This window comes from Morone saxatilis, unplaced genomic scaffold (assembly GCF_004916995.1).
Source record: "Morone saxatilis isolate NCDOM2014 unplaced genomic scaffold, NCSU_SB_2.0 Contig11, whole genome shotgun sequence".
NCBI lineage: Eukaryota > Metazoa > Chordata > Actinopteri > Moronidae > Morone > Morone saxatilis.
In genome coordinates this window covers 17,125,448-17,147,011 of record NW_023339663.1, presented here as the reverse complement: position 1 = coordinate 17,147,011, position 21,564 = coordinate 17,125,448, and the positions used below count along the sequence as shown (strand labels likewise).

The window sequence follows — 21,564 nt, the reverse complement described above, 5'->3', positions numbered from 1 at the left end:
AATGCTCTCACATGATAAACTCATTTCAGCCACCTGTTAAGTGAGTGTGAGTAAAACCTTCCGCTGGAGAAGCTTTTGGTTACACCGTGGTACTCAACAGTTGTATGCCTGACCATTGCTCTTCCTTCCTTTCTAGTTTCAGCTCCTTAAAGATTTGCCCAAATGTAAGAATAAGTGAGTTAGTGCGCCTTTTGTTCAACCTGAAGGAAACAGCGGCAGCCTCATTACCACGTTAATGCCCGGGCAGGGCGGTGATTGGGACATGAATAATGGATCACAGAGGGAGAGAGGGAGGGAGGGAGGGGACGGTTTCGGGGTTGACTGTACTTGCGTGCGTCACGTTGTGAATCGAAGACCAGGGACTTGGTCTGAATGGCTGTCTTTACAGTCACTGGAGGAAGTTTTAACGCACCGAACACCAGGTAGGTTAACACCAGTTTATTCTCTGGTAGCTGATAAAACCACAGGCTATGTTAATTCCCTGTAGTGTTTGAAATAATGTTGTGACCTGAAGAGTTTGTTATTGAGTGAGTTATTTAGTTCTGTATTCTGCTTCTGTTGGCTGTTTTAAGAAAGTACACTTTAATGTGTCCACTACTGCTCATTTAGATTTGACAGAAACTATTTAAATGTAATGTGCCAATACTTACAGGAATGTATTTTTACGCACACTTTGTGTTTGGGATTATTTGTGTTACTATTTCTAAGAGGAAAGGTGGTGTAATGCTAATCGAAGAGTGATGTTATGTCTAATCGAAATTCACCGTTTCTTAAAATAAGTTTATAATATTTAGCCTATATCCCACTTTGTAATTTAACCAAAATCTCTAAACACATATTCTAAAGTGTTGAAAGTATTAAAAACAAATTATAAGGCGTCCTTTATAACGGGTTTATACTGTGTAATTAATTTATTTATCAAAGTTTAATAATTCAGTATGTAGATAAGCTAGAACAGGGTTTTTGTTCTCTGGCATTTGTGCTCAGTTGCCGACTCAGCAGCTTGCAGCGCAGTGTTTGTGTTAAAAAACAGGTAGAACGGGTGTGTAGAGGGAAACTATACACTATATACCACAGAGGATAGGAGTGTTCAAATCCATACGGGCCAATAGTTTATCATAGTTCAGCATATTCATATTGTGTCCTGAGGCTTGATCCGTTTATCACTAGTCTCAGCATGTTGGAGGAATGGAGGTATCTGCCACAGGCTATTAACAACCTGCTGCTCTTGGTGTTTTCATTGCCTGGAATCGTTAGTCCTGTGTTTAGTGCAGCTTATGGCAGCAGTCCTTAAACATGTACCTATTGCTTTTGCTCTGCTGCCATATATCTACAGCTCCGGTTTGCAGATAGTCCCTGTTCACTACAGGGGTATCCCCATGTGTGAACTGCGCTGCTCCCTCTGCGATTATTTACCTCCACTGATGTGTGCAAACACACGGTGCACTGTTGTCCTTGGCTGAAATTCAGGTCAGTCGCCTCTTGCATCGTCCCTGTCTATCTGTTGGGTTGTTAGAAAGAGGACCGAAGGCACGGGGAAGAAGTCTGGCGTCAGTTGTACAAACTGGCCTCAAATCTCAGCCTGGCGCAAGCAACACGAGGTGACAGAGCACAGCCGGGTTCCCAGGATTGTTTTGACCCACACCTGACCCCCACTTCTTTTTTCCTTTTTAACAAGCATTAATGGATATTGATAAGATCCGGATTTATTGTGTGACTGGTAATCTAGGGACCCCTGATGGGATTCTCCAGATGGTCCTGCCCTAACTCCTAAATCAAGGATTTCATTCTGATAATGCAGTTTCTTTCTACTACTATGATAAAGTACATTAAGCTCCTGTGATATTCTGCATTTCATAGTGACTTTATCAATTTATATTTGCCTTTTGTCTTAAAACACTGAAAGATCCAATCCATTGCATTATCAATTTCTCATATTTCCCATAAACCCTATTATGCATGTAATCGTTCCAGGTGTTCTTCCTGCTGCAGCCTCAGTTGTTCTTCCCTGACATGCAAATCCCCAGTTCAGAACAGCTTCTTCTCCCCCAGAGGGAGACACGGTTTGACGTAGATGTGTCTCATTAATCAGCAGATCACCGAGAAATCTGCCACACACCTCTTCCTCTGTTCTCTATGAGCTGTTGTATTTTTTGAAATGAGTGGGAGCGAACATCTGCTTGCTGCTGTACCGTTCCCAAGTGTTTTTGTTGTCAAGATCTACAGATGGGTCAGTAATAGTATTTGTCATGTGCTGTTATCATAACATGGAGCCTGGCTGCCGCTGACAATACCTGATTTATGGCCTCTGGCCTCAGTGAGCCTCTCAGATCCTCCCCTAACATTTGCTCAACAGGCTTTAAATGTTTCCTGTTGTGAGATGAAAGCCTAACATCTTGCTAAGGCCGGCTCTGCTTTCCTTCATTGGTCGGACTTGTGGTGGATAACACACAAGGCATGCGGCCAGATGAGATACGTCGAGAATGATGTGTTGAACGTGTCAGTGTTTGATTGCATGAATCATCATCTGATTTGTGTGCATGTATTAGTAGCAATGCAGCACATCCAGTGGAAAATACAACAGGAACTTATCAGAATATCTCTTGTGTGAGATGGCTCACAATATGATCATTGTCTCTGTTTCCTTGTGCGTGATTGAGTGTTGCAACCTGTGTAGAAAGATTGCATCGGGTGTCTGTTCTGGTAAGAAAATTAGGCACAGATTATGCTTTCTGTTTCTCTTAACCTACACCGGCTGATGGCGGTATTGCAGTAGTAATCATCTGTTAAGTTAATTTAAATGAAAAGGTTGAGCTTACTGTACTCAAGCATGCCTCCAAAGAGGATTTGGGCTTGGTTTCTACCCTCATGAGATGCGCTGATCTTGGACCATGTGCGGTTACACCCACATAAAGTAACTTGAATTCAGATTCTGATTATGTGAAATTACACAGAGGAGAGGGAGTGTGTGTTTGGTAAAGACAATTCCCTGTAGTTTCTGGGAAAGTGCTCAGACAATAGACAAAGCTGAGAAGGTCAGTGATAAATGTCAATGTGGAATAAGCCTCTGACTCTCCTTCCCACCCTTCTTTCTTTTACCATCCACTGACTCTCTCCTCTCCTCCTCCATCAGAACAAGGCATGGCTGGGAAGCCTTTCCGGGCCACCTACATCTGGGGCAGCATCATCTCCAATCTCCACACTCGCGTGCAGGTCAAGCGCCGGCGCCACAACCTGAAGTCCTACCATGACTGCTTCCTGGGCTCAGAGGCCGTGGACGTGGTGTTGGCGCACATCACCCTGAACCGTTTCTTTGGTGATGAGGCAGTGCCCCGCTACAAGGCCGTCCGTCTCTGTCAGGCCCTGATGGACTCAAGGGTGTTTGAGCCGGTGGGCATTAAAGTATTTGGGAAGGAAAAGAAGCGAGCCACGTTTGAGGACAGTAGTTGCAGTCTGTACAGATTCCTGAGCCCAACGACCAGCTCCTCCACATCGCTGACCAACGCCAACTCTCACTCCACTAGTACCATTGAGAGCGGCTATGACTCACCGAGCATGAACAGGAACAAGAACAGCTATAGTCCGTCACGTGAAAGGTACAGACTGGTGTCAAAATATCTTCAGATTGCATTTTTGATTTGCTTTGTTCTCCTTCCTCCAGAGCTAATCCCAAATCCAGCATATCTGTAGACTGCATGTCTCTAAAAACTAGTGAGGCATGACCTGGGAGTTATGTCTTGATAATTTCCAGTAACTCCCTCAATAGTGTGTGACAATGAGTTCAAACATAAACCTAAATTGCAAAATGAAAAAGTAAAATCAAAAGAAAAATGAAACAGACCGAAACCCACTGAGGTTCTTGTTTCAACACATTTTATTCGCTTTCTTGCAGAGTTGAATAAGAAGATATATATAACTCTCATGCCTGTGTGGTCAATATTAGCCAGCGTGGCTCTGTAACAAAATCTGCCTACCAGCACCTCTAAATATCACCATTTAAGATGTTATATCTTGTTATCCTATGATACCAAAACTGAAGTGTTTGTTTACAGGGGATTATGTGGCAGAGTATTTCTTGGCTGGATGTAGTGACTTCCACAAAGTTACTGAGCCCTGGCAAGAAATAGTCCGCTGCAATACCCCATGTTATATCACAATGTTTCTACACCTTAATTTTTGTAGTTTTGTTTGTGTTAATCAGTGCGCTCTAGAGGTGGTGGTAAGAGGATTTTGTCACAGAGCCAGGCTACCTGTTTCCCCGTTTCTATTCATTGTGCTAAGCTAAGCCAACTGTGGCTTAGTATTTACCGTAAAAGACGCGAGAATGGTATCAAACATCTCATCTCACTCAACCAATAATGTATTTCCAAAAACTATTCCTTCAAACTCAGTTGACTCTCCTTTAAGTCTGGAGAATTAAATTGTAGGGAGGCTGTCCAGCACGTAGCACAGACAGGCAGGATGCATGGGGTGCTAACATATGGCCTCAGCTTTGTGTTGTAATGAGAGTGGCAGCTCCAGACTGGACCTGAGAACAGGCCTGTTGCCTCTAATGGGAGATGAAAGTCTTAGAGGAACCATGTGCTCAAACAGTTTAATTAAATGAGGCTTTTGTTATTTGCAGCATGGGCCGAGTAAAGTCTTTATGGGAATAATGTAAATATACGGAAAAGAAAAGCTTCACATGTCCTATTTAATGTTCATCAGAAATTGTTCAATGCTGGAAATTGGGCATTTATTTTGTCTATTTGATTTGAGATGACCAAAATCAAAACAGCACCAAACTGTGACTGACTCACAGGTACTGGCGAACATGTGCAGCCTGATGCCACATTTGTTCCTGTAATAAGTCTGTGTTTTTTTCCCAATCATTTCCACTGATTGCTGTTATTATGTGACTCTTCAGACAAGGGGTGCTGAGTTACTCCACCCACTCTCCTGTAAAAACAGACAAATCACTGGAGGACGTGCTGGAAAACCTCAACCTGAGCTCCACCATCACCCCTCAGATGATCAACCTCGGCCTCTCGCAAGAGCGTAAGTCGCTTTCTATCTGATGAGACACAGGAGAGTGATGTAAAAACCAGTACCGTGTTTTTCATGCAGCAAATGCTCTGTCACACCATGTGTCTGTGTGTCTACGACCCTTATGGCTTTTAACTCCTGTATTTTCACAGTTGTGGATGAGGTGTGGCACCAGCAGGCAGTGTTCAGATTGTTGCAGTTGATAGAGCTCCCCCTGTTGGAAAACCTGTTAGAGGGTAAAGAGACATCACGGCCTCCCCTGCACGGCATGGACAGTGACCCGGACCTGTTGTATACATCAAGCTACCTAGACCGGGAGGTCCTCAAGGCCTTCAGTGAAGCACAGTAGGTCTTCTAAAGCTTTTACAGTTTTACAGTGTTATATAAAAGTTGATTTTTGTATTCAAATATATGTCTCTATATCAGTCCTAATTATTATTAGGTTATTATTAGTTATTTTTTACTCTTAACCAGCTGCTTTACAGACAAACTGATAATAAAATTGTACATATACTCAAGTACTGTACTTCCTTATTTTGAGGTACTTTACTTAACCTGAAAATGTTCATTTAATGCCACTTTATACCTACTTATTATACCTTTTTACTCCACTACATTAATTTAAAAGCTATAGTTACTACTTACAGTGAAGATAAAGATTTAACATGCAAAACATATTGTTACAGCAGTATAGGAGGCAGTTAAAAATAGCCTATTACATTAAACATTAAAATACCCCGCACATGCAAATGCATCAATAATAATGATCCAGTGATATAGTAATGTAACACTTACAGGGGCCATTCTGCATAATGAGTACTTTTACCTTTGATATTTAAGTACATTTTGTTGATAATACTTATATACTACCACTTAAGTGAAACTTTAAATGCAGGCCGTTTTACATTAATTTTAGTGTTGCTACTTCTACTTAAGAAAACAATCATGACAAAATGCTTCTTTTAACACTGGTTATATGTAACCTAGATGATTAAAAAAAGATTTAACCTAGATTGAACCTAGACATGTTTTCACTTGCAAATGACCAAATCCATGCTTACTTACTGGAAGCAGTTGAGGTCAAAAGCTTATTTGACCTCAGCTTTCTATCCCTCTATCTTTGAGTTGCTTCACTTTAACCAATCTGTCAGATGTGTTTAAAATCATTCCATCTCCCTCAGGGCTGATGAGTGGATGTCAGGGGCAGTGGACTGTCTAGAGTTTCTGCCTGATCAACTGGTGGTGGAGGTCAGTCGAGGTTTGTCTGCTAGCGCCGACGACCTGCTCCGGTGTAAGAGCCTGCTGTACGAGGTCCTGGCTCAGCATTACGGACGCACACAACAGCCACCTCTTCTCAGCAATCACGTTTTCGACATCCACTCTGGCATCTCGGAGCTACTCGGTAAGACCAGGAGCTATCAGATCCCTTTGGTATCCTGCTGTTGATGAGGCTTTTCTGGTGATGCATAAAAGCAGGTTTTATGTGCGTTTTCATATGTTTTCATCGTTGTATTTTCTGTGGTCTGTTTTTAGTGAACGGCAAGCAAGAGCAAGCTCTAGAGACTCTGCAGCTGAGCCTGAAGCTGCAGGACTCTCGCAGCAGGGAGGAGCTGCGCAGACTCCTGAGATTCATGGCTGTTGCAGCGAAACCACAGGAGGTCAAACTGCACAAAGAGGTGAGCGCTTGTGTGGATGTTGTGCGAGTCTGCACATGTGTATGTTAGATCTTTGTTAACTCCAAATTATTCTCTGTCAGATTGAGAACAGAATGGCGGTGAAAAGGTCTTTCTCCAGCGCCATCGTCTATAGCAGAAGACTCTCCAAAGGAAAGGTGGACTTGATGGTTCTGTTCATGATGGACAACCACCGTGATCTGTTCAAAGTGAGTGTTTCCAGTTTGTCCCTTTGCCAGTGTGTGTACGTCAGCATCTCTGCGAGAAGGCTTAGTGACTGGGTTGAAACGATGTTGATTGTTACATCCCTCCTACAAAACCTACAAAATGCTGCACAGGCTTGTTTAGGTGCAGGATTGCAACCCTGACATCAGATATTATATAGAAATAATATGTGACTGACTGTGCAAGATCACAGACAGCCATAAACTACAGAAATATAATAACGACTTGTATCATTATTCTATTAATGTTAATATTGGATCTAATAAATAGAAACTTCCACTTTAACTTCCCTTCTTTTGCTCTCTGTTCCACCAGATTCCGGTTTCATTGCACAAGATGGTCAGTGACAGAATAACAAATATCGTGAAAGGGAAGGATCCAAATATGATAACAGGTTTGTAGATTTTCCTTGTACTGCATCTACTAACGTTATAAACTGTGTTCGTTTAACCGCTGTTTGTGCATCAACTCTTCCTTCATTCCATTTCTGTTTCTCCAATCTCTCTTTACTACAGGATCAACATACTGCACAAGATTGAGTGCTGTGGCCTATTCAGAAAATGCACAAAAAACCACTAAAGAGGAACTTTGGTCCTTACTCCGAACAGTCCACGAGAACCCGAAACTATCCTCCAAAGAAAAGAGGCGGCTGCTGGGACAGTTTTATAAAGGCCATCCAGAGATTTTTGTTCAGTACTTTGGAAATAGATTGTCCAGTATCAACATGTTGCTACAGTGATATTTATTAACACTTCATGTATTATAATGTAAAAAGAGGTAGTTGTAAGAATGAACGTTAATGTGATGTAAATGATGTGCAGTATAGTTAGAGGATTTTACTTGCTAGTTTGTAAATAATTTATACTACTGAACAAGAATGTGAATTGAATTGTAGAGACTTAATAAGCTGCAATATTTAAGGACATACTGACTTGTCTTAAGTTTATTAGATATTTTCTTTGGTGCAGGACACTAACATGAAAAGTCCTTGTCAGTTATATATGAGACTGTTAGTTTCCAAGACAAAAAGAACCAAGTGTTCTTGTTTTTTTTAAATTTTTTTTATGTTTTCACACTGCAATGCGTCTTGATGGCATTCTGTGTCTGCAGCCAGTAGGGAGAAGTCTGCATATAGCTTTTCAATGGATGTATTCATTTTGCATGTGCAATAGGAACAGTATTAGCAATAGAAATGTGTCTGTTCATGTGGTTTCTCATACCATGTGATGCACAGTAGAGCTATGTCTGAGGAACGGAAATTTGAACCTGGAAATTTGAAAGTCTGATGTTGTGCTGTAGTAAACAGTCAGAGGCATTCATGAGAATCAGCCCTCTAGGTTTATTGTGTTTGTTGCAACAAATCAGCAAAACAGATGTTTGGGTTTTTGTTTTTTTTTTGGACTGAAAACCGTAGCTACGTTTTAGTGGCATCTTCAGGGTTCTGTTTTAAATAAGGTTTATGGACTCCTTCTAATCAGCTGAGGAAATCACTCCCACATTTCCAGGTGACAAAAGCATTCCCAGATGAAGTTCAAACCACACACATCTTGGCAGTTTTTTGGCTTTAGTTGTCTGACATTCATACATGTACACAAAATGTGTAGAATTTGATAAAAAGAGAACAAATGACAAGTGGTATGACAAAGTAGTACTTTGTGTCCATTCTTAACTTGATCCCAATACACGCCTTACACACGGCTTTCTCTGTTAGAAACATAATACAGTCCCCTCCTTTTTTAAAACAGAATGACATGAGCTAAGGCTTTTACGTTAGAGGTTCCCTGTCGACTTAAAACTTGAGACTATTTTACATACTGTCTGCAAAATAAAAAAATAAACTGGAAGTACTGTCATGTTGAGTTCACTCTTTATAAAAGGCCAGTACTGTTTCTTGTGATTTTGTCAGTGTTACATTAACATTTTAAGCCAAAACACACACATGCTTCCATATCGACATCCGAAGAGTCCTGTTTAAAATGCAAATAGTAGCTTATCAGTTGAACTAAGAAAAAGAGCAGTACTTTCCCTTTCCGAAACTTCCTTTCAGTTTTTGTTTTGTTGGCGTCTGACAGTAGATACGCCTTTGATGCTAGCAAAATCATAGAACTCTTTAATATGCGTGGAGTGCTCTCTGGCTGTAATCAGTGACTTGAAATTCACAGCTAACCAGAGAATGAGAACCAAAAAGCAATTACTTTGTTTGATTGTTACTGTTGGTGGGGAGCTCTACTATAACACAATTTTAGGGAAACAAATCTCATGTTAATGATTCAGAAGCTATTGAATAAAATACATTATTGTTCCTGTATTACAATCAGTTGTTTTAGTCTCTAAGAGCACTTGGCTGCTTTGCCAAATGGTGCAAATTTCAAAGTAGCAATCAGACTTCATTATGTGGCAGTAGAGTGGTGTTCCTACATAGACTGTTTTATGGCACCAGCGACGAGGCTCAGAGCTGAGATATAATAACCTTGTCAGTACAAAGGCTGTGCTGGGCAGACAAATAACGACGTCATTCGGCCCAATGAGAAAAGAAGCAGCTGGCCGATATTGAAAAATTGTTTGTCACAACTAAGGAACTGTTTAAAATAGTTCAAGGTGAAAGGTTTGCCTTCTTTACAAATACTGTAAACATTTTTAGATGGCATTTTCAATCTTTAAGTCTAAAATGCTAACAAAAGCAAACAGTTTCCTTAAAAGGTCTAGTGTGTAATATTTAGGAGGATGTAAAGAAATGGAATATAATATGTACCATGTTGAACCACCATGTTTCTACAGTAGCCCAGAACTCTGGCTCTGGATAGAGGTGTTGACTACGGCGCTGTTGTTTCTCCTTCACACTTGAAAGGGAAAGGTGAAGCAACTAAACTGCTAAATGCTACTAAATCCTACACACTGGTCCTTTAATAAAGGCTATTCAAGGTTTTCAAAGCTATCTGGCTTTTGTGTACATTAGTTAAATATAAGCCTATGAAACCCTGCTGTCTTGCATAGAGGGAACCTGATTGTTTGAACAGAGGATGATTGGTACTTTCAGATAAAAAAAGTGACATGCTGCCCCCTAGTGGTAATGATACAGCCTGGGCCAAAACAAAAGTCATAATAAAATGTCCAGTCACTTTCAGTAAAATACAAATAAATCATCAGTACTGTCAAATAAAAAGTCAAATCTGGTTGAATTCTTTTCCTCTTTTATTGAAAGGAACTGTGTTTCCTCCAGTTATCTAAAAAAAAAAAAAAAATCCACGTTGCCATCACTGGAACATCACAAGGCCAAAACTGAGCTGTGTGCCAAAATCAATGGTTGGATTAAAAATTTTGTACAGTATAATGGTCAGTCTTTAAAAATAAAAACTGTTGACAAAAAAGCCACAAGAACACTCAGGTGTGCATACTGTATGTATGTGTGAGTGTGTATATGTATGCGCTCCTTCGGTACAGAGATCAACGGATGTATAATCTGTCAGACGCACTCAGAAATGTGGACATGTACGTTTACTCCATAGGACCACCTGTTACATTACATTCTTGTAGGATTCAGCGCGTGTTTATCGAATCCTCTTCTGTTGGCGTGCGCGGTAGATGTCGTGTATGGGCGGAGCCACGGCTCCTTTGTCATCCTCCTCGTCGGAGTCTGCGTTAGGCCTCTTGAGTGACTTGGCAACAGCATGGTTCTCCATGGATCCATTGCCCTCCCCTCCTGCATCGGGCTGCCTGCCAGTGATCAGCTCTACAGCAGCATCAACAGCTGTACAGACAGAAAAGACATCAGTAATGTGTCAAACGGGGGGCAGAACAACATTTTGACATTTTATGGGAATTCATCTAGTAGCTGTCAAGATATTTCACTCTGTGTTTGATCAATTGCAGGATCACTGACATTTCCATCACCAGATGGGAGTGTGGCTTATGTGGCTAAAAATAGAAGTGGTCTGGATTGATCGGAAGTGCTGACAAAAGCAACTTACTCTCAGGAAGTGTGCATCTCCTGAAACTTTCCATGAGCTCATCCACTTGAACAAAAGGACCCTGCAGCGAGAAACAACAACAGACTCGTTGCAGTCTCGTAAAACAAACATTTTATTCATTACCAGTAAAAATTAGCTCAATAGTATTAAGCTGCTGCTACTCACAGTGAAGCACGTAGGTGGAGGGAGCAGCTTCATTAGGACAACAGCAGCTGGGGGGACTGGAAAAACTCCACCAGGGACAGGGTGTAAACCTGGAGCTGCGGGGAGGAACACAGGATTGCTAACATCAAAGATGAATCCATTTATGCATTTAGTAAGTGTGGAAGAGACAAGGATTCAGTACATGTAAGACTAATGCTAATGGGTTTCACTGATTCTTTACAACATCAAATGGATTAGAGAGAAGACCGTGGGCAGCTATGGGCTACGTACGGGCGAGGTGACGTGGCTGGAAGGGGATCATCTGATTGGTGTCAGGTTTGGGGTACTCCGGTTTCCGGTCAGCTTCGTCTTTTTGTGCAGGTGTAGAGGGTGTGACCACAGTCTCTGGGAGCATTGCTGCCAGTTTGGCACGAGACACATCCTGCAAACACCCAGTACAAACTGTTTTAAATATCAGGTGAGAGGCTGATGTGCATAACGGCTTTGGAAGCAAAAGATGTCATGTTGTGTCAACTATTAAGGGCAACGTGCGCACCTTGTACCCAAGGGCTTTGAGTTCACTAGCAGAGCAGGGATACAGGTCCATGAACTTGTATCTATCTACAAGCAAGGCTGTTTCTTTGCCCTCGTACTCGTCCTTGAATGCAGTGAATCGCCTGCGCTCCACTTTCAGAATACTGGCCAGGTCTCCTATGTTGCTCTCAAAAGCCAGGAACCGAGCCCAGACCTCGCTGAAGAATAAAAAAGCAACAAACACATCAGCAAACATCGTCAGAGATATGGATTATTAAATCACTTGCATACATGCATGCAACTTTAATACAATTCTTGTCATTACCCTGACTTTTCCGGTGACAAGCTTCCTGAGGTGAGGACGCGTTCAAACAGAACCCTGGTGTTGTTATCCTCTGGAGAGAGGGGGGAAAAACAGGGTTACACAGTTATCTTCCATTACTATGACAATAATGGAGGAGAAATCTTTCATTTTCTGACAGCTGATAACCAGGACATCACTGCTTAGTTGAATGGATTAGTAGTAAAAAATGTATTTCTTATATTCTGTGGATTAGCTATCAATTTCATTACACATAACCTACCATTAAGATGCGAGAGGTAATCAATGTATGCCAGTATGTACTCTGGAATGTCACCATATTTCTTCAAACCAAGCTCAAAAATCTTGAAGGCCACCGATTTATCCTGTATGGAAAGAGTTTACACAAAAAAAAGGCAATTTGTAAGACTGATTTTAGTCACACTGTACGTATACTAAACATGGGATCATGTGTCCTTACCTTGCTGCAGTAGTACTCCATCAGTGCTGCTGTCACATACACATGGTGGCGCGTGCGTAAATCCTCTCGGGCCTTTTTGAAGATGGTGCGACCTGATTTGATCCCCTCTGCTCTCCTGGCAAACTTCATGTACTGAATGTAGACCAGTGTGGGATCAATGTCCTCAATGGCCAGCAGTTTATTATAGATGCTGTGGACCTTCTCATACTTCATGCGACTCTGTGAAGAAAGAAAGAGATTGTATGCTGATGAGTCCCCGTGTCTCTTACTGTCTGACTGATTTCGATTTGTGATGAGTAAACAATTGGATACTCACTTCTTCGTAGTCGGCAAATGAAAAGTACAGTAGCATGTTCTTCTTCAGAAGAGTCCCGATGGCACGTTCGTAGATGTTAGCTGCCTCGTCGCTAAACAGCTTGGAATTATTCATATCCTGAGAGAAGAAACGTTTACATTTACAGGACAGTTAGTTGAAAAATACTCCACAGGAGTCTGAAATGTTTGATCTCGTACCCCTTTCTCTGCCAGCAGTTTGCTCGACTGCTCCAGGTACTGTGCTGCCTCATACCATACATCAGGATGGTGGCCGAGCACCAGCAGGCACTGCTCATAGGCAAACATCACTGCCACACAGAGCACAACAACAGGTGATGAGTCACAAAATACAGAATCAATGCATCCGAACCATGAGTGAGAAGAAAGGCGTCAACCTGCGCTCTCTAGTGGCTGCAGTGGCACAGGACATGCATTATGTATAGCCATTGAGTAAAAAAAATAAATTAAAACCAGGCCTTTCTAGGCATATGTAGCAGAGATTTACAAACTAACACAATATTTCCTGACAACAAATAGTCACCTCTCTTTGTGATGAGGGTCTGGTCTTCTGTGCGCAAGGGGTTACTTTTTTCCCACTGGATGTACTTCTTCCACATTTCCACTTGCTGGGCTTCCTGAGGGGAGTTCTGGGGCGGTACCGAGGGCGCATTCCTGTCCAACCCCTTCATCACAGTCTCATACTCCTGAATTATGCAAACCATGCAACAATCTGTATTAGCTTACAAAGACAGCCTGACGTTTCAATACATAGCACTGGGATTCAAACAGGTCTGTGCTTATTTGTAACACTTGTCTCACCTTTGCCACTCTCCTGGCGTTCATGTAGTCTCTACTTCGATCCTCAATCATCTTTTTGGCCAAGTGCACGTTGATTCCCTGTTCATGAAATAACAAGTCAGTCGTTAAACAACTAAAACTCCATATGCAAACATATGTGGGTAGACAGATTAAGGCCAGCGGCTTGGGTGGGTCACTCGCCTCTTCATATTTGCTATAATCTCTCCAGAGCTGCTCAATGTTGATCATAGGGTTTACACAGCCTCTCTGGTACACCCGCCGTACTGCAGTGATCCGTTGGTTCTCTGCGTATGAGCCCACAGCCTCACTAATGGAACGCAAAACACAAAAAGGTCAACATTTAAGAGTTGGCTAACGCAGTTAATGAAGTCTCACAATATTACAGGGAAAAAAATACACTTACACTCCTTTGAGGAAGTTGATGTAGTCCACCCAAATCTGGGAGAGGAGAGTATAGAAGTTAGGTGAGAGCAGTTTACAGAAACTCATATACACCTGTATGAATGCATAGTTCAGATCTGTGTACCTGGTAAGACATAATCTCCATGCCGATTTTATCCAGGGCAAAGTCGTACGCCTGGGCCATCTTCTCTCTGAGGATAAGAAAATAAACGCATGAAGTAAAATGTTTTGTTTTTTTTACAGTACGGCGTAATCAATCCCACTATGATGCATGTTTTCTTACTTGTAGCTGGGCAGCTTTCCTTTGGTCTCTCGAACATATGAGAGGTAGCATTTCCACAGGTCAATGTGCAAGACTTTCATTAGACATCTCTGAAACAACTACAGAGGCAAGAATACAGGAAGATAAAATAACTGGAATGGACACACAAAAACAAATTTTATATAGTGTATTTATTCTACAATACAACCACCCGTCTTTAGTTCAAACTATCGTGGCGATCACTAGCGCCATATCCCGAGTAGGAGGATTACCAATGCACCCAGGAAAACCCAGAAAAGCAGTTTTTACGTCAGCCCATATGGCAGATTTGGGCGAGTTCCAGGTTTTACTCAGCGTAGCTGTGCAGTGCACTTCAGTTATCCTGCTTCATTAGACAGGCCTCAGATGTGGCCTACATTTCTCAAATGAAAACACCAGTGTTTGAAGCTTGTTTGATGGATATGAATGTCTGATGTGTCAAACTGAAATTCAGACAAAAACTAAACCGGATACACTCACATCATTTATTAAAAGTGGAAAACCAGTGACAAACACATCAGTTCCAAATCAATGCAGAATACATATATTAAAAATTCAATCATGGTAATCATTTCTTGACCTAATCATAGAGCTATGGTAGTACAAACTACAGTAGATACAAAATAATAGTTGCAAGTGAATATGCAGGGAAATCATCTCAAAAAACCAAAAAAAGAAACACATTTTTAAATAAGACATTTTCTCTCATTTGCACATTGTGCTTGTTAGGACCAAATAAACCATCCACATGTTTTAGATGCCTTACAATACGATGGCGATTTTATTGGAACTTATCGTAACATGTATGCATATTCTGGCCACAAACCATAAAAATCAGAAAATGAAGAAGCTAGACTAATTAGAAACAGTCAGAAGACCCTTCCCAGGTATCAACATTACACCAACCAGCTTGAGTGTGAAGGACACTTACCTTTTCTACCTTGTCATAGTTTTTAGCCTTGATCTGCAAATAAGAGTGTAAATGCAATATTAATTCAAACGTCTCCTCTACTTTTATGGCTTACAGGAAACATGCATTCATGCAAATGTGACCACTCACACACATAGACACACACACACACACACACACACAGGACCCTTAAGATCAACAAAGTGAAATTCACACAAGAATGACAAACTACTTTGAAAAAGGGGGGTTTATTTTCTTTATAGATTGCGCCACATGACCCAGAAACACACCAGTGACCACGGTACAGAAAAAAATCCCAAAATTTCAGAATGCAGATTTTAAATATTGATTTTAAGAAAAATACTGAAAAGGTGCCCCAAATTTGAGAAATACAGTATGTGACAAAAAAAATCTCTTCCTTTCAAAGCCTTATGTTGCAGCAATACATTTCATATTGCCTACTGCTGATGAGTTCGAAGTAAAGGTCTCCCAGCTTCCTCCATTACAGACAGGAGAGGCTGTTCTGTGTGGTATTAGCACCTCGGGCCTATGTGGACAGAACTATCCTATCCCATTGTGTTCACATTACTGTTCTCCACAAAGGGAAAAAGCAGATTAAACTAGCCTGGAAGTGACTTGTAATAAAAGCTTACATGGCAGTTAAATATCACCATGGTACAGAGGAACTACAGTGCACTGCTGTGAGATGGTTTCGCAGTGGCTTCAATAAGTAAGACGTTACAGTGACAGAAGCTGAATTATTAACAACATAATGGCGTTGCTGGTTAAAGTTTAAAGCCACGCCTGCACAATGAGGCTTACAAAATGCTGTCAATAATATCCACACAATATTAACGACTGAATTCCACCCTGTCAGGTTGGTTGAGTGACATGCTGTAAATAAAGTGAAACATAAATTTATCTGTGGGCGTCCTGGTACATTAGTGCAGACGTATTTAATATACTGTGATTGCAAGCTGGTTCGATCCTCTCTCTCTCTGTATCCTGTCACCACTCAACTGCCCACTATTGATCAACAGTCCAAAAAAAAACACAGTATTTATCTTTATCTACATTGGCATCCACAAGTCTGAAGGAAACTGCAACATTTATCAATGCAGGGTGAAAAGTTCATTTAGGTAATTTATGCATTTAATGAACAAAGCGACGCAAAATTCGTACATGTTCCTGCATGCATTTCACGCAAATGGCCAAAAAAAAACACATTCAAATTTGGGAACCTCTACACTGGACCCTTTTCCAGGAAATGTATTTCTTGAAGATGAATTTTGTATATATATGTAAATGCCAACTGCAGTTTGGAGTGCCTTTAGGGTACTGTCCCAAAAATACAGATTGACCTACATTACTTGCTCCTTCCAGGCACTGCAACAGCACATCTGACACACTAAGCTTTTCACCTTCATTAGAGAAGAGACCAAGCAGAATGTAACCTCTAGTAGTCAGAGGAGGGGTGTGGTTTTTAGAAAATGCCTCCGCTGCTGAAAATTTTTATTTTTAGCCAGCCGGTTAATTCGCCTGGAACACATTATGTTATGTCTCAGATACACAATCTGAAATATTTTATTGTTGTTGACAACTATGAAGGTGTAAACTCTGTAGTCTCCCAGAATCAGTCAAATGTGAGTCGTTACAACAACCGATACAAATCCTAGATGTGTCTCCCTGAGCTACACTGACATACATCAGCTCGACCTGCACTTTAGACTGCAATAATGGTATAATGTGCCATAGATCATCCTCCTGGAAGGAAGTTACTGCACCTCTACAGGCTGCTTTATGGTTGGGTCTTAGTATTTGGTTACCCAACAGCCCTATAAAGCACAAACTACTATCCTCACTGCCAGAAAAAAAATGTACAACACACCTATATGATATAATAAAGTTAATAATTAAAATATGAACTCAAAATTATGCAAACACATAATTGGAAGTCGGAGGCAGAGAGAGAGGTAGGAAGCAGAAAAAGAGTAGCGAATCCCATTAGGAAAATAAATCATGACAGCTTCACTATTCGTGAAAGACGACTACACTAAAATTCTCTGGCAACCCAGTTTCTTAAAAAAATTAAACAACCATACTGAATAAAAATGATGATTCAGTGATCCAATTTTCACACTACTGAATGATATTGATATCTTTCTTTTTTTTGCCATTAACAAATGTGAAACTGTACTAATTCTATAATCCAGCTGTGAACATACAGAAGAGATTTGAGTTTTTTAGTTCCTGCTGGTTTCTCCCACCCTGATTTTTTAAAAGCATGACTCTTGAAATGGTGTCAAAGACTAGAACATATTTACCACGTTTAAACATGTTATCAGGGGCAAAAATATAATTCAACAATGAACTCTAACGAGCATTGTGTCAGACAGCATGTGCTGGAAACCTACACTCAAGGGCATATTTACTTTTACTGCACTGTGTTTCTGTCACTCAGTTTGTAACTACTACTCTATGAGAGTTTCCAAATTGTTAAACTTATAGTTATAACCTACATGTAGTACTTACCAAATAAGATAGTTGTCTTAATACTATGAATTGCAAATGAGTTCTAAGATTAAAATATACTAACACAAGCCATGGACTAAAATTCAAATTTTGTATCTTCACTGGTTTTTAATACAGTGAATAAATCAAACTTTGTGCCAATTCAAACATACAGTCTGTAATTTCAGCAAACATTAACTTCTACGAAAACATGCCAATCTAGTATCTTAGGTCGTGTTTCTGGCTAAATAAAAATAGGTTAAAAAAAAAAAAGGTAATTGGCTGAAATGAAGTTGTAACGGGTTTTTAATAATATGAATAATAAAATATATTTAAAGGGATTGGCTTATTCTTGGTATAATCAGCTCCTCAGTTTTTCTGCCCACTTCCACTCTAACTTTCTATTATAATGGTATTCTGAGTATTTCTATGGTGGGAACCTAAAACCAAAAGCCTAATTAATGTTTCTTTAATTTTGTTTCTAATGTTAACACTGATTTCTAATCTGTCAACTATAGATGCACTCGTCATTTAAATTGTCCCCATACTGCACAGATACTTTAGGTAATAACCCTCCCGCCACAGTCCAAAGCGGCAGCTGTATGAAATTCTTAACATTTAATTTCCAAAAATGTTTTCTCTGTCTGGGAATATTACAAATATTTTGTAAAAAACATATGGGGGTATTAATGAGCTTGTTTAAACCCATCTAAATATGAACTACCACCTATAAATGTACTTGGCTGACACACAAATAGAGCTTCAGTCGTGTCAGGATGTTGCTGTAATAAGTGCTCTGCTCTGGCTTTTTTTAGGTTGTTGCTGGCTGTCATCTTGGTTAGAGGGGGTAATAAGTCAGTAGTGTGGAGGTTGACACTGATGCTGTACTAGCACAAGTACATTTAGTGCCATCTGTAGGCTAGACTGAATTATTAAAAGGACTGCTCCTGAGAAGCCTCGTCCATTTGGAAAAGGCAGCAATGTGTTCTTTTTCCATTTCATAACATATATATGTGTCCATTTCATAAAATATCACTCCAGGCCTTTTCTTGCACTGGGTAATCCAAAGAGGTGAAGACTGGTATGGGGAATAGGAGGGGAGGGGGAGAGGGGGAGGTAGCTTCACCCAGGGGAGCAACCCCACAACAACAAACCACAACCATTACAACCTCAACATACAGAAACATTCAATTCACAGCATGGAGTTAATCATTTGCCAGAACCACACACTGGATTTTTAAACTAGAAGCTAAATTCTGATGCTTGGTAATGCTGTGCAACTTTGGACAAAGCAATGTGTTTAAAACCAGTTGCAGTTGTCGTCTGCTGAGGTAGAGGGCATCAGAAAATGCACTTTCACCAAGTTAGCAAAAAAAATGATTATGTGGATGGGTATATGAATCATCCTACCAGTAGCTGATTGCATAATAGCAAAGCCTGTTGATGGCATCATGGTAATTGGGTGACTTGTCATATATTCAGGAGGGGTGGGGAGAAATGGGCCACACAATCAGAATATTTGTTTATAAAATTACCCGAAAGAAATGACACAGGAGGCAATAAATTGACACGACAAGTGAATAAAAGGCTAATGCACTCCAATACCATTAAAATAGTTTTAATACTGTTGCAGACCAAACATGCAACAAATGCACTTTTACCCCATTTAAATATGACGCAGAGAATATGTATTTTTTAAATCCTGGGAACATAAGAAAAATGTTCTGAAAAAGAAATGGTTAGACCTAATTTCCCCTTTGTTTGTGTTTAAAGGCACAATTCTTGATGAGTCTTGCTAGAGCCCGACAATTTAAGTGTTTTTACGTCACTCTACGCTCAATCCAGGGCCTTCATTGCGTAGGATATGTAGGATGCGTTCAGGTCAAAAGGCAAAAGGTCTTTATTCATTACTCGTGTGATGAATTCTATACAGGTTAGAGGTGCGACCATAAAATGTAGCCAGGCCTAGTGATTCAGAACAAGAATTGTGACTTTAAATGCCATTGAATTAAGAGACATTTTGTTTGTGTGAAAATCACATTGTTGATCATGTTAGAAAAATTCCCAGCCATGCACACTAAAGAAAAGAAAGAGTATTAACCTCAGCTTCAATGAATAGTTTCCAGAATCTGCCAGAACTTGGGAACTGCGTGACAAGTCGCTCATATGTCTTCCTTGCTTTATCTATGGGTTGGTTCTAAAGAAGGAAAATGCATTTACATTCCACACTATTTAACATACGAAGAAGCAATCGTGTGGGGAGAAAAAGATGAAGTGCTTTGTATCTTAACAGTCTACAACCCCTAGCCTCCCTCCCCCCCCTCCACCCGCTCTCCCCCAGTTTGCTTAACCCCAGGAATGCAACTCTGTGTCACTAAACCTGTGCTTCTCGAATCAGAATGCTCCACGCGTCAAGGTCATATGGGTTTTCTTCCAACTTCTTCTCTGCCTTCTTCACCTTCTCTGGAATATACTCTGCCGCAGCCTGCAACACAACACAAATGGCACAGGACAAAGGGGTTATGATGCTGAACAGACTTGCAGTGGACTGTGATACAGTAATGTGGTGACGACCCCCCCCGACTGGAGAGGGCCAACATAACACTAAAATACAGGCTTATTATCTAGGGAGGGACTAAGTATTGATTAATGGGGCCTGAATTATTGGCCACGCCCCTGCAGTATGTGGTAAAAAGCGACTCTTGCGGCGATTAGATCAATAAATCAAGTTACAAACACTGAATACAGTTCTTCAACTGGCTAGCTAAGTCTTTATAGCTGGCACCACTGAGCACCCAGCGCCGCGAAAACTAGAACAAGTAACGCTGACTAACTTTAAGTAACGGCGCATTAATACTATCAGGTAACCCGCAGGTAACGCTGAGTTAGCTCGACGCATTAACATTGGACACATATGCTAGCGACGACAATGCTACCGTTAGCCAGTCAATATGGCGCACGGCAGGCTAAACTTACAGCTTTACGACAAACCCCGACATATCTTCGTAACTGAGAAACACTGACGCGTGGAAACTCGCAACACTATGCATGCACTGCAGTATAGTTTACTTGCTACCACGCAGCGACACACAAGCTAAATGGTGCTACGGTTTCAGTGAGGGGTTAGCTTGCCGCTTAGCAGAACTGCATGTAGCTACCTGGTCGGCTGTTCCCTCGGTGGACATGGCTGGAAGAGGAATCTAGGTTAGAAGTGTTATGTCAGATGGATTGACGCTCAAATAATAACGTGATGGCAGTTTTTTAAAAACGGCTAAGTAATCGGCATAGCTTCAAAAGGGTCGATCACATTGCCCTCGAGCAACTCGCTGTTCAATAGCCGATATCTCTCAAAATGGCGTGAAACCTGTGTTCCGCTCCGCCAACAGCAACAACAATAACACTTCCGGCGCGGATCCTTCAAAGTAAAACATTAATCGTAGCAAAACTAATCTGGCTGAAACGCCTTAAAATGTGCACAGTGACTGCGCAAATTATATTTTGCGATATAATACAGCATTTACTCACACTATGTCATTTTGTCAGAAAGGAATTGATATAGGTGGCATGTGTTGTACTGTAGCATTTGAATGGGATAGACTTGAGTCGCCTATTACAAATCAGATGAGGCATCATTTTATAGCCTCACATCTGCTCAAGTATCCACTAGCATACGAAACAAACATACATTAAACATACATTAAACCTATATTAAAATCAAATTTAAAAAATTAAAAATTAAAATAAAAAAATTACAATTAAAATAAAAACTTAAAATTAAATGAAATTAAAAAAGGATGTATCTTCTATGTTATATTAATCTATGTGTTGCTCACAGCTCCCCTTGTGCCCACCCTATTCAATACCTACTCTCAAAGGCTAAAGATGTAAATAATGTTTTTTAATGAAAACATGAGCAAATCTTGTTTAACCATTGTGTATATATGTTTATGCATGA

At 40.6% G+C, this 21,564-nt stretch overlaps 2 protein-coding genes across 2 annotated transcripts; one reads left to right on the top strand and one right to left on the bottom strand.

Moving 5' to 3' along the window:
* Positions 1 to 327: 327 nt before the first annotated feature.
* depdc7a (DEP domain containing 7, paralog a) lies at positions 328 to 8,767 on the top strand. The gene is made up of 9 exons (XM_035651722.1): positions 328 to 422; positions 3,134 to 3,596; positions 4,907 to 5,037; positions 5,178 to 5,370; positions 6,207 to 6,427; positions 6,559 to 6,701; positions 6,782 to 6,907; positions 7,239 to 7,317; positions 7,439 to 8,767. Exons 2-9 carry the CDS (start codon positions 3,142 to 3,144, stop codon positions 7,660 to 7,662), a joined length of 1,572 nt encoding a protein of 523 aa, XP_035507615.1. The 5' UTR covers positions 328 to 422; positions 3,134 to 3,141; the 3' UTR covers positions 7,663 to 8,767.
* cstf3 (cleavage stimulation factor, 3' pre-RNA, subunit 3) lies at positions 8,312 to 21,004 on the bottom strand. Its single transcript, XM_035651721.1, has 20 exons — positions 20,768 to 21,004; positions 19,990 to 20,094; positions 19,711 to 19,806; positions 15,120 to 15,152; positions 14,171 to 14,268; positions 14,012 to 14,078; positions 13,889 to 13,923; positions 13,666 to 13,792; positions 13,486 to 13,563; positions 13,208 to 13,370; positions 12,865 to 12,974; positions 12,668 to 12,784; positions 12,352 to 12,570; positions 12,154 to 12,256; positions 11,895 to 11,964; positions 11,592 to 11,787; positions 11,327 to 11,477; positions 11,057 to 11,151; positions 10,892 to 10,952; positions 8,312 to 10,671 (listed from the first exon to the last, which is right to left on the bottom strand). The coding sequence occupies exons 1-20, from the start codon at positions 20,792 to 20,794 to the stop codon at positions 10,472 to 10,474; spliced, it is 2,151 nt and encodes a 716-aa protein (XP_035507614.1). The 5' UTR covers positions 20,795 to 21,004; the 3' UTR covers positions 8,312 to 10,471.
* Between the last annotated feature and the right edge of the window lie 560 nt (positions 21,005 to 21,564).

Coding starts and splice junctions, on each gene's coding strand:
- depdc7a (XM_035651722.1), top strand. CDS start 3,142: ATGGCTGGGAAGCCTTTCCGGGCCACCTACATCTGGGGCAGCATCATC. Junction 6,428..6,558: donor TGGCATCTCGGAGCTACTCG/GTAAGACCAGGA, acceptor GTCTGTTTTTAG/TGAACGGCAAGCAAGAGCAA. Junction 6,702..6,781: donor AGGTCAAACTGCACAAAGAG/GTGAGCGCTTGT, acceptor ATTCTCTGTCAG/ATTGAGAACAGAATGGCGGT.
- cstf3 (XM_035651721.1), bottom strand. CDS start 20,794: ATGTCCACCGAGGGAACAGCCGACCAG. Junction 13,371..13,485: donor ACGCCAGGAGAGTGGCAAAG/GTGAGACAAGTG, acceptor TGCATAATTCAG/GAGTATGAGACTGTGATGAA. Junction 10,672..10,891: donor GAGATGCACACTTCCTGAGA/GTAAGTTGCTTT, acceptor CTGTCTGTACAG/CTGTTGATGCTGCTGTAGAG.